The sequence below is a fragment of the Tribolium castaneum genome, chromosome 1, assembly GCF_031307605.1.
Source record: "Tribolium castaneum strain GA2 chromosome 1, icTriCast1.1, whole genome shotgun sequence".
Taxonomy (NCBI): Eukaryota; Metazoa; Arthropoda; class Insecta; order Coleoptera; family Tenebrionidae; genus Tribolium; species Tribolium castaneum.
Genome location: NC_087394.1, coordinates 27,677,007 through 27,689,512, shown reverse-complemented (window position 1 = coordinate 27,689,512; position 12,506 = coordinate 27,677,007). Strand labels below are relative to the sequence as shown.

The 12,506-nt window shown below is 37.5% G+C and overlaps 1 protein-coding gene across 1 annotated transcript; it reads right to left on the bottom strand.

Moving 5' to 3' along the window:
* Positions 1-5,828: 5,828 nt before the first annotated feature.
* Positions 5,829-7,463, bottom strand: LOC659306 (uncharacterized). Its single transcript, XM_008193421.3, has 5 exons — positions 7,332-7,463; positions 7,218-7,276; positions 6,899-7,164; positions 6,138-6,845; positions 5,829-6,085 (listed from the first exon to the last, which is right to left on the bottom strand). Exons 1-5 carry the CDS (start codon positions 7,347-7,349, stop codon positions 5,829-5,831), a joined length of 1,308 nt encoding a protein of 435 aa, XP_008191643.1. The 5' UTR covers positions 7,350-7,463.
* Between the last annotated feature and the right edge of the window lie 5,043 nt (positions 7,464-12,506).

The following is a 12,506-nucleotide window of genomic DNA, read 5'->3' as shown; positions in this document are numbered from 1 at the left end:
GGTTTTTTTAGTACAACAGTGGCTCGAATTGCCTTTTTTTCATTCGGAAACAACTTTGTGTTCGGTTTGGTTATGGTCAGTTGTTATTTCGCGAGTTGGATAAATTTGTATTATTTTCATAAATTACTGGTTACTGGGGTTGTTTTAGATGCGGCAAAAGTTGCCTTAATAGAAAAAAATTGTTTTGCGAAAATAATTCGTCTTGTAATTGTTTTGAACAAAAATCTGAACTTGGATACGATTCTTGTTACAGTAACACAAACTGTTTTGATTCTTTCATGTGCTACTTTCTTGATTTCCAATATTTATGCTCTTCTGGACTACAAAATGTTTGATTTATTTACGTTTGTGATTTTCCAATTTCGAACTATTTCTGCGGCCGCTGCTTTGCTTTTTATGAACTATGTACATGACAAAAATCTAACACAAAAGGTAAGTTTCATCATTTAGTGTTTAATTTATTAATTCATTACTCAAACAAGGCCAATGTCCAGTATAATTTATCAACTAATTTAATTAATAAGTTATGAGAGTCGACTCAATTATTAAAGTTTTTTAGTCTGCTATTATATTCATAAATTACTGGTTACTGGGGTTGTTTTAGATGCGGCAAAAGTTGCCCTAATAGAGAAAAATTGTTTTGCGAAAATAAGTCGTCTTGTGACTGTTTTGAACAGAAATTTGAACTTGGATACGATCCTTGTTACTGTAACACAAACTATTTTGATTCTTTCATGTGCTACTTTCTTAATTTTCAATATTTATGCTCTTGTGGACTACAAAATGTTTGATTTGTTTTCCTTTGTGATTTTCCATTTTAAAACAATTACCGCAGTCGCTGCTTTGTTATTTGTGAACTTGTTACATGACAAGAATCTGACACAAAAGGTAAGTCTTTAAACAAATCACTAATGAATTGATTTAATTAATATAAGTGTTAACTCTCGACCAAAATTATTAGTTTGTAATGAGCCACAAAATGAATTGTTTCGACGAAAATCCTTCCCTTCCGGGCAGTGACTGTGTAATTTGTATAATCCGCCCTTTGGTCAAAGTTTTATTTTTCACAATCCCTCTCACAATTGATTGCCAACATCATAATCCAAAAATTTCAGCACCAGTTTTCGAACTTCAGCGTTTTTACCTTTTTACAGCCTATCTTTTCGGTTTTATGGTCTCAATTTTTCTTTTTTCGTTTCCTTATTTGATCTACACACACTGGGATAACAAAACTGGTTGTTTATCACTCCTCATTGACTTTGTTTTTGCAACAAACGGAGTGATTCTATTTTTTATTTCTTTGGTCAGAATTGAGTTTAAAATTGCCGACTATCAGAATTTTATCTATTTGGTCCAAAAATGTCGAAACTTTGGTATCAGAACCGTTATCAACACCAAAAATGCCAGGATTTTGCGAAGGAAGAGTTACTTTTTGGGGTTTGTAACAGTGGCAGTGATGCCGTTTCTCATTTATTTTATTGTGGTGGGTGATGAATTTGAGTTGAAATTTTTTCGAAATTTTCCGGTGGTTTTTAGTTTGCTTTTACAGTTTGGGTTAGTGTTTCAAGTCTCGCAATACACTTCGCTTCTTGAACTTTCGTACCGAGCGGTCAATAGTGAGATTAAAGTTCTTTTGAGGCGAAGATTGGCAGGTGCTGAGTTTGGATTTAGCAGAAGATTAAAAAAGCTGACTAATTTTTTATCAATGGTCAATCTTAACGTCACTTTAATCAATACGTTTCTCAATCCTTCAATTTTGATCTGGGTTGTAAAAATTGGCGCAATTTTAATTCTGAACACGTACTTGGGTATTATTTTGTTTGATCAGTTTTTGGCCATTGGGATGGTTATGCTACATTTGAGGAGCTTTCTGGCTATTATGGCCATTGTTTATTTGATTTGCAGTATCGAGGTAATGGTGGGCCAACAGGTAAGAACAAAAAAATTTTTTAAATAATTTTTAAAACCTACGATTTTTTATTGTTTTACTTTTAATTTTTGTTTTTGCTGTCGTTTTTGTCATTTGGTCGTTGTTTTTTCATAGTTAAAAACTTATATTAAAACCTCATTAAGCTGAAGAAAAATTATCGGTAAATAAAGTCATTACTGAATCAAAAATTTCAGGTTTCAGTAGTGTAGTCATGGCCGAGCTTGGCAAGAACTGTATAGTTTGTCTGTTTCGTTTTTTTTACACTTCCGTATTTTTTTCAGGAGTAGATTTTTTCATTTTCAAATGCCCACATTCTACACGACTTTCAGTCGAACCCAGAGTTACATTTTCTCTGAAAAAGTTACTCCTTTCTGTGGTTTTATACATTTTGCTCATTATTGCATTCACTTTAAATATTCTGCGATATCTCAAGTCCGGTACAGAAGCAGATCGTGAAAACTTTACTCATTATATGGTGGCTACAGCATTCAGTCTTTTTGTGGAAACTTATGCTTTAATGAAACACAAAAAGCGAACTGTTTTATTGAACACATACCAGAAAATTTTAAATCACTACAATGTCGACCTCGTAGCTTCCAAACAAGAGTCTTACATTAGACGTTTTGTAAGAATCACCTGGTTTACGTCCATTTATTCAGCTGTTGGATCAGCCTGTTACACATTTTCAAACTCATTTAGTTTCCCCACTGGCTTAAGTATGTTTTTAAGTGTTATGTTCATCTATTCATCAACTTTTATTAAATTTTTCGAGGTTCGTTTGTTACTCACTATTCTCAAACATGGCTCAAACGAACTCATATCTTCTTTAAACACTGTTCTTTACCAAACAAGGCTCAAATATATTCAGTTTGAGCAACACATTTGTAATAAAAATTACGAACCAAAATCGTTATCCACTAATTACCACAATTTTTTTACTTTGTACAAGTCTGTTATCATAAATTTGCACTGGTTGAATGATCTTTTCATAACTTCTTCCGGGCTTTATCAAGTTATTGTTCTAATTTATTGCATTTTTTTGACTTCTCAGCATAATTCTTCCGCCGAGGTCACAATTTTCAGAATAATGGTGGTCATTTATTTGTCTTGTGTCTACTTGTATTTTTGCTATTCGGTTGAGAAACTAAAGGATATGGTAAGTGGCAGATGAAACAATTAGTAGTAGGTATTATTTATTAAAAAAAATTATTAAACATTTTTTAAGTAGTGTCGGCAAAAATTGGTAAGTGTTTTTTGTTTAACATTATTTTGGCTGTCATGTGTAGACAAAAATAGCACGTAAACAATGAAACTTGGACCGTTATTATTTTTGTATTTATTTCTCGTTTCAATGTTGGTACGTATACAACCAACTATTCCACTAATTGTATTTGATCGTAGCTGAGTCCATGCTTTCTATTCTTACACTGTATTCATTAGACATTATTAGATGATAAATCTTCAATAATTATGTCGGTCACCAGGACACTGAGCTATGGAAACAAACTCCTAATTGTACAAAGTCGTCATAATCCGTCTCTGGAGAGCCATCACCTTTAATTATCCACCCTTTCGACAAACAAACCCTCGCCCCTAATCCAATAATAACCCGACATTACCGACTCATCAACTTTTCATTCCATTCATTCTAATCAGATAAAATTATTTGTTCTAGAGCGAAGATATCCTGTCATTTCTATTCAAATATCCAATCAGTAAATTGACCGCCGCCGAGGCAGCACAGGTGCGTGTGGTTCTTCCCGACTCTTTCCCTATCGCTATTTTACAGGTGGAAGTTTTAATAACGACACTGACGATCCAAAAACCCGTTTTGCGCGCTTCGGACATTTTCACCGTCGGTACGCGCCTTTTGGCTTCGGTAAGGAGGTTCCAACATTGGGCAAAATTCACACCCGACTTCCAGATTTCTGGAACGGTGGTCACCTACGTGTTGGTAGCACTCCAATTCCACGCCTCTTGGGCAGACTAGTCATGTACCTCAGCACCAAGCACACCAGTCCTGTCTTCGAAGTGAAGAAAGACACCATTTGTATCTGCAAGATGCTCAGACCGCTGCTCTACGTTGGACGGTTCTTGGGCTTTTTGCCCATCGCCGTCGAACACCAGGGCGGGAAGTGCGTTTTTAAAAAATCAGTCGCTTTTATTTGTCTCTCGATTCTCATTATTGGCCTTTTGGCGTTTCAAGTTTTCAACTCGATTGATTTTTTCCACTTGACCAAGACCAAGTCGTTGCCCATTCTTTTGAACAACATCACGGATGCGATCTATGGGGTCTATGTCATTATTTTGATTGCGATTAACTTGTACCGTTTCCCTAGATGGGTGAAGACACTTAACAAGTTTCCCTCGGTCCTCAAAGAGGGGATTTTTTGCCAGTCTGCGATGAAAATTGTTCAAAAAATCGTGTGGTACATTTTAGGAGTGACTGTCCTTGCTATACTGTTCCAAGTCAGTCTTTTGACTTTTTTGCACTTTTCGCAAACGTACCAGACCGACTTTGACTACAATTTCTTCATCAATAAACTCCTCCAAAACATTTCCTTCATCTTCTACGTCATTTTCTTCACTGTTATTTCGGTTTTTATCGGAATCTTGGCTTGTTTCGAGAAGCTTACCATCAGTTGTCTCAAATACACCCCAGTTCACCCCATGAAAGGCATAAATGAGACCAACAACACCCGTGATTTCTTCGGTTTGGTGACTTATAAGTTATGTAAGGAGGAACACCCCTGTTCCGGGCGTTTGGCAAAGTTGCCGCAAGCCGAAGTGGTCGAGTTTTTGCGAATTTTGCACGAGGATATCAGTTTGGTGATTTACGAAATCAACGATTGTCTCAATCCCCAGTTCTTGTGCCATACTGTCGTCGAACTGACGGTTTTGATTGTCCAGTGGTACGCCGTTATTGTGTATATGGCGTTCACTTTCAAGGCTCCTCTAGCTAGCAGCATCCACGTCGTCAACTGCTTCTTTGTGGTTGTTCACACTCTTGGAATTTTTCTTTTTCTGAAAAATGCCCAACAGCTGAAAAACATGGTGAGTATGCTCCACTTACGTTGATAATAATCATGACAAATATCACTCGAGACACCATGTGTTGGAATTTTCGTCTTAATTGGAAAGTTGATCGTTTAAATAATAGCACGTGCAATACGTAAATTATAAAAATTTATAATCGGAAGAAAGTTGGCGGTGTCGAGGTAAAAGCGGTCTTAATTAATGATTTGTGTCTCTGTGCACCGAAAATAGCATTTTTACTTGATGGACATGCATGTTTGTGAATCTAGTGCATTAAAAGTAGGCATCTAATGCTCTTTTAATGGCTATTGTTTAGATACAAGGCTTGAACAATTTCCTGTTGGAATATTCTACGAGGATTTCGTCGCTTGAGGAGCACCAACAAGTGAGGCTTTTTATCGAAAAGTTGAAACAGCATCGGCCGTTGACTGCGAGCGGAGTTTTCACCATTGATTTAGGGATTGCTGGACCGGTATTGAGGCAAAACTTGGGTTTATTTGAAATCTTACTTCGATTTCTAGATATCAGCGAACATTCTAACGTACGTTTTAGTGGCATTACAGTTCGAAATACCAAAGGAAGAATGAAATTAGATTTCTTTTTGGGAAAAGTTTCTCGACACTATCACGATTTCATCAGTTTTTTTCAACACAGCTTGTGTTTGAACTTCTTGCAGATAAAGTTGTAAATAAAGCGTGTTTGTTATGTATATGTTATATTATAAAAAATATATAATTAATAACAAAAAATATCAACAATATTTACAAGGACACAGGCATACAATGACACATGAACACGATGACAGATGATAAATTATGAACTAACACTAAAAATGACAGACTTTAGGTACTTTTGGCATCGACTATTTGTCATAACCGCCATGATGACCGCCGCCACCGCCGTGGCCGCCTCCAAATCCTCCTCCGAAACCGCCACCGCCGCCGTGGCCTCCTCCATATCCACCTCCAAATCCGCCACCGCCGTGGTGGCCGCCGCCTCCGCCAAATCCGCCACCACCATGGTGGCCACCGCCTCCACCTCCTAAAAATCCGGCGCCTCCTTTCAGTATGATAGTCGTGTGACCGCCACCGTGGCCGCCTCCTCCGCCATAACCACCGCCTAAAAATTTACCACATTAATAATTGTTCAAAATTTTGAAAAAATTATTTACCGCCGCCAAATCCGCCGCCTCCATGATGGTCATCGTGTCCACCTCCAAATCCGCCTCCGAAACCTCCTCCAAATCCGCCACCACCACCTCCGTGGTGATCATCGTGGCCGCCTCCAAATCCGCCGCCTCCGCCACCGCCGTATCCACCACCACCGTGGTGATCGTCATGGCCGCCTCCGAAACCTCCTCCAAATCCACCGCCTCCGCCGCCACCGTATCCACCACCTCCGTGGTGATCGTCGTGGCCACCTCCAAATCCTCCTCCAAATCCACCGCCTCCGCCGCCGCCGTATCCACCACCTCCTCCGTGGTGATCGTCGTGGCCGCCTCCGAAACCTCCTCCAAATCCACCGCCGCCGCCGCCGCCGTATCCACCACCTCCGTGGTGATCATCGTGTCCGCCGCCAAATCCGCCTCCGAAACCACCTCCGAATCCGCCACCACCTCCGTGGTGATCGTCATGGCCGCCTCCGAAACCGCCGCCTCCGCCGAAGCCGCCACCTCCGTGGTGATCATCGTGGCCGCCTCCGAAACCTCCGCCGAATCCACCGCCAAATCCTCCACCTCCATGGTGGTCATCATGTCCGCCTCCAAATCCGCCACCGCCGAATCCGCCGCCTCCGTGGTGGTCATCATGACCTCCACCGAAACCGCCTCCGAATCCGCCGCCAAAACCGCCACCACCTCCGTGGTGGTGATCATCGTGTCCTTTAATTATTATAATCAGTTAGGGGAAAAATAATTTAGTAAATTTATTGTACCTCCGCCAAAACCGCCTCCGAATCCGCCGCCGCCGCCGTGGCCGCCACCATCTTGTTGCAGTATTATAATTTTGCCCCCATCGCCGCCTCCGTGATGGTGGTGGTGGCCTCCACCGCCACCGCCACCGAAGCCGCCACCAAATCCACCGCCGAAGCCGCCTCCATCGTCGTGATGGTGGTGAACTATTTCTTCATGGTGGTGGTCGTGATGGTCATGATGGTCATGATGATGGGCTGGTTCCGGGACATGGATCCTTATGTGTACACTATTTTGAAGAAGTGAATGAAAGGACGAAAATTTGAAGAAAGCTTGACTTACTGTTCTTTGCCAAAAGTGGCCGCACTGTAGGCGAACAAAGCCGTCAAAAGCAACAACCCCTAAAACACAAAATTGAAATTTTTCCGACGAAAATTCATGTTTCTCTTCACTCACAAACAGTTTGGAAGCCATGAACTTGGACTTCCAGAAGACGAGCACCGGATGATCTGTTGTTGCTGTCGCAGGACGCAGTGATTACGATTCCGAAATCGGCAACGTTTTATAGTGAAGATCTCTCTCGATTACTCCTCGACTTGATAATGAGAAGTTCCCATACGGTGGGGGCTTGTGGGGAGACCGCACAATAAATTTCCTCTTGCTAGTATTGCCCCTGACCTAGAGAAGCATTGGTTTCGCCAGCGAGAGTGAAAGAGAGGTCGTCGAACGAACGATTAATAAAGATCAAAGTTTTGCTTTCTTCCAACGATGGATCCAGAGATACACTTTTAAGCAGACGCATTTACATAATCACCGTTTTCGGCAACACTTGAAAAAACTGTCTGCACTCGACAACCAGGTCGACGGTTAATGCGACAAGTAATACCTGTTTTGAGACGAAAATTGGATCCGAAGAAAGCGACCACCAAATTCTCAATGAGTTCAAGTGCTTTCATTCGCCTGCCTCGCAATTAATTCACACAAATTTAAGTGGACTAATTATTTGAGAAAAAGAACACGTTTATTGTAAACCATGTGAGCTAATAATAAAAATAAGTGCCGAAAGTTTTTATCTCAATAATATTAATAATAACTTTTTATATTACATGTTGTGCAAATTTTTTTTCAAGATTTTTTTCGCACTTTTCAAACGTTTGTACTATTGTGCATACTCTACTATAATTTCATAAGCATTATCGACACCTTTTTGATTGCTGGTTACAAAATTATGAGAGAGTCAATAATAATGCATTAGTTGCTTTGTAGTATAAAAACAGTATGTAAAGTAGCAAAAACAAGAGCTACAAAAGCTCTTTGAATAGAAACCAAGAGTCAATCAATGTCAGTGTCAGTTAGAAACTTTCAAGAAAAAAATGAAGCACCATTCGTGAAACGACTTCACATAAAAAATAAGTACCATCTTGTAAATCATTCAAGTGCCACTAAAACCGGAGATATCACTCTGAAATTTTATTCGATCTGGTTGTGCCGCCTAGGGTCACAGTCGCTCATCTCCAATTGATAATCGCGTCAAGTGCGCGAAACCTATCTCCAGCTCGCATCATGTTAATGAAGTCACTGAGAATGTGAAACTCTTATTCTCACACATTCTCCACAATATCATCCGTGTATCTAAACCCATCTTACGTAATCTTTTTGTTAATAAATTTGCGGCCCGCCCACAGGCGAAAGCTTTCCAAGTGCGTGAAAAAAAGAAAGTCTATTGTGGCCGGCTCTAAGCCGAAGGGTTTATGGAAAGTGCCTGATTTTGGGAAGAAGTTGCAGCGGTGCAGATGGACGTATGAAATATTACTTGGGCAAAGAAAGTCGTCTTTCCTTTCACTTCCAATAACCCTTTGACCGGCCACTTTCACATAGTTATGCCATCTGTGTTGAAGAGATCCAGTAAAGCACAGTTAGATGATTTCTTGTGAAATCAAACCTTGTTATGCGTCATTATTCGCAAAGGAGGTCCGCGGTAATGAGCCAGGGGGACTCTTGACAGACCTTGACCATAAATTTACGCTTTCGTAATATTATCATAAAGCGACATTTGCACTTATGGGCAATTTATGTACATTGCAAAATTTTTGATTTAGGCACTTTTACTCATCTCATGAATTGGAGAGTTTCTATTTGTTCGGCAAACCTACACTTTATTTCCTATCATCAATGAATTTTCTTTCTACTGCTAAGTGCTTGATAAACAAAATGAATAACCAGAAGCTGAAACATCCGTACATCGAATACTAAAAACGATTATTAAAACTTTTATGCACATTTGGTTTGTTTAAGCAACGAGTTGTGTTAGCAAGTAATTATTTGTTAATTTATAAATCAATAATTGCTAAGGGCTCATTTTCTTATTTAACATTTAACATTAACAAAATTTAAAAAAATACTAATCTATTGTAATTAACAACAAATTAATTATTATCTCTATTAAATTACTAATTGCTAAGCCGCTCAGTTATCACTTGTCTCTAATTAGACTCTCTAATTACCTGTCTTGTTGGACTTTATCTTTATTACCAGCTTTTCAGTAAAAAAATCATGAAGAAAACCGATGCAAACTCTATATGGTAAGGTTATTATTTTGTTTTAAAACACACTGGAACTATTTTTTGGAACGTTTCTGATGAGGAAATTTTTGAGAATTTAGGAAAAATTGGCTCTCATGGATTTTTAAAAGCTAATGTAAACTAAAGCTCAGTGTTTTCGGTTTAGATTTTTATTGGTTCAAATTAAAAACAACGTTTTCAAATTTTGTTCATAATGAACATATCCAACTGTTTATTGGACAAAATTGATCTCATTATCCAGTTTTAGTGAAAAAAGGAAAATCTATACCTACAATTAAAAAAAGTACGTTTACTTCTGCGTAAGTAACTAATTAACTTTAAGAAAATTATAGGAAAACTAATCAATTATTGTTCTGACGCTCTTAAATACACTAATAATAATTGCTTCCGTTTGTAGACTTCATTTCCCACATTAAACAATAAGCATTTTGTAATTTATATCGTCCGAAAACATTAAAAAGTTTCTTTTTTGATAATCACCTGTAAAAATTTTCTTTCAACTTTGTTTTGATGTAGTTAATTGAGTCGTAAATTTTTCGATCAATTAACGATTTAGTGGAAACTTTTCACATTTATGGCGCATGTTAAGTAATTATTCGAAATTAGTTACTTGTGTCAGAAGATGGCTAAACGAAAGAAAGTTGACTGAAAGTTTACGCATTACTGTACGTTTTTATTTCCCATAATCTCATCATAATATATTAAGAATTAAAAAGGAAAGGCGTAACACGACTGATCCATGTTTATTGACCAATAAATTAAAAAATAACAGACATCGAAACAGTTATTTATTTTCTATTGTAACATCATAGCACAATCAACTGTCTCGAAAATTTATTATCTCTCACTTGCAAACACGAGGAGAATTAATTAACTTGGAATAATTCACGAGTTTTTTACGGCTCCATTAGCCAAAATTGGAGCAAAAATGAATGTTTTTATGTTTTCCTGGGGATATCCATATGATAATTAACAAAATTAATAGTTTTGGCCACTGGCGGAAATCCGTTCTTGAGGCAAAACCGCGAAATGCGTTTTGTTTTCGTAAACTTTAATAACAACAAGGAACTGTTCGCCCTTACATAACCCTGAGTGAATGTTCTTATTATCAGCTCAGATGCGCAAAAAATCGACATTTACAATAGAAACCTCGTGTGAGTGACCGAAGAATCCTCGCGTCCATCTATCAATTCTCACGATGTTATAACAAAATTTACTTTCGCTTCCTCGACATAGTGCACCGCTTTGGCCGTCAATTGGGGGCAGTGGAGCTCCAACGACGCGTTAAATTTTCACTGTATGACACCGCAAAGAGCTTAAATCGAAAGCATGCACGCATGTTGGGAATTTTCCGAGTTTTTCGACGGTGTGCAGCATCTTCGGGTGCTTTCACTGGAGCCGGTTCTGTTTATTAAAAGCAGTTTCACTCACTTATTGTTATTTTTAATTATCAACGTGGAATTGCACAATTTCAATTAAAGTGCGTTTATAATAGTCGAGAAGAAAGTGGATAAGAAATTGGACAAGATCGTAAACTTGCGGGGAATTTCGGTGGGTGGCGGCCGTATTTGGATTGGTGGAATGTTAATAATGTAAATTTTGACTTTTTGTGGTCGCACCGGAAATGTAATAGAGAATTGTTGTCGTGGTCATCAAATTTGCATAATTGCATATTCGGTTTCTGTGAGCCACTGCTGCAGGCTGGAGTAAAAGTGAACAGTGGGTCATCGAGGATGAATGTGAAATCGACTTCGGAAGTCGTGCTCTGCCGTCCAAAGTTTAAATGGAAGGCAAATTACGCCGATTTGAGGTGAAGATGAAGATTATATAGACTTGCCATTTAAGTATCTAATTAGGTACCTATGTTATGTTCCTGCTATTAGTATACACATGAAAGTTGCTGCGGCATCTTGCGAATTGTCCTGTTTCAGGACAAATTGAATCTTCACGTCTTAACTTTTTTCTAATGAATTCTTTTCCAACAAAGTCGCATTTGATGTTCTTGGGTTGTTACGATTATTACCAGAAAATGATTTCTATACTTCAAAAAAATTAGACCCTTCTCTATAAGTACTAAGTAGTATTCAAAATTTCATAACAAAATATTTAAGGTAAAGTATATTTTAAATGGATACCTACATTGCTGGTATGATGTAGTGATGTGCACTCAAATAAATTTTAATGAATAATTCGATAATTGCCTGTCATTTGAATTATTCGATAGTGACAATTTATTTATTCATTAAAAAATCATTCATTACGAAATGAATATAAACATGAATTTGTTTTCGTTTTTTTTTGCGAACTGTTTGATTGATGTCTGTTCCAGAATTAAGGATTGTTTTGTAAAACAAACAGTCTTTTAAGTTCTTCACAACAAATTTTACTTTTTATTTTCGTTTTTTTTTTTAATATTAACTATCAAACATGATAATTTTTTTGAAAAACAGCAGTTTATAACCATTATTAAAAGTGATTAGTTTGACAACTACTGTCATGGATTTCCAAAAATTGAATAATTAAATGTGCATTTTTTGTATCTAGTGTGGTGTGATTTTTGTATATTTGGTTACGTACATTAGGCTCTTAAAGTTCTGTGAAACACTCTGTATAAAGGTAAAAATAGTAAAATTCTGTGTATTAAAGTTATTGAAAAATCACTAATTTTACATAAATGACAACAATAAAAATATTGTTTTTTGAAACGGTTTACTAGGAAGTACTCGTAATTTTCAGCATTGGACACATTTACAAATTGTGGACTTTTTGATGAATTTTATTTGTTTTAATTCAAAAAACTGCTAAAGTCTGATAGTAAATTTAAAAATTACTATTCATCGTTTTGTTAGGGAACGATTACTTAGTGTGAAATATAAAAAAACATTAATAAATAATGAAAACTGAAAACTTTTTAAAATATGTTTTCAAAGTTCTTTTCGTAATCTCCACGTGTTTCTCAACATTTAAGCACCCGGAATAAACAGCTGAATTCCGTTATTAAAATTTCAGTAAGTGACTTAAATGTTGTCTTGTGCAAAAAATCTATAAA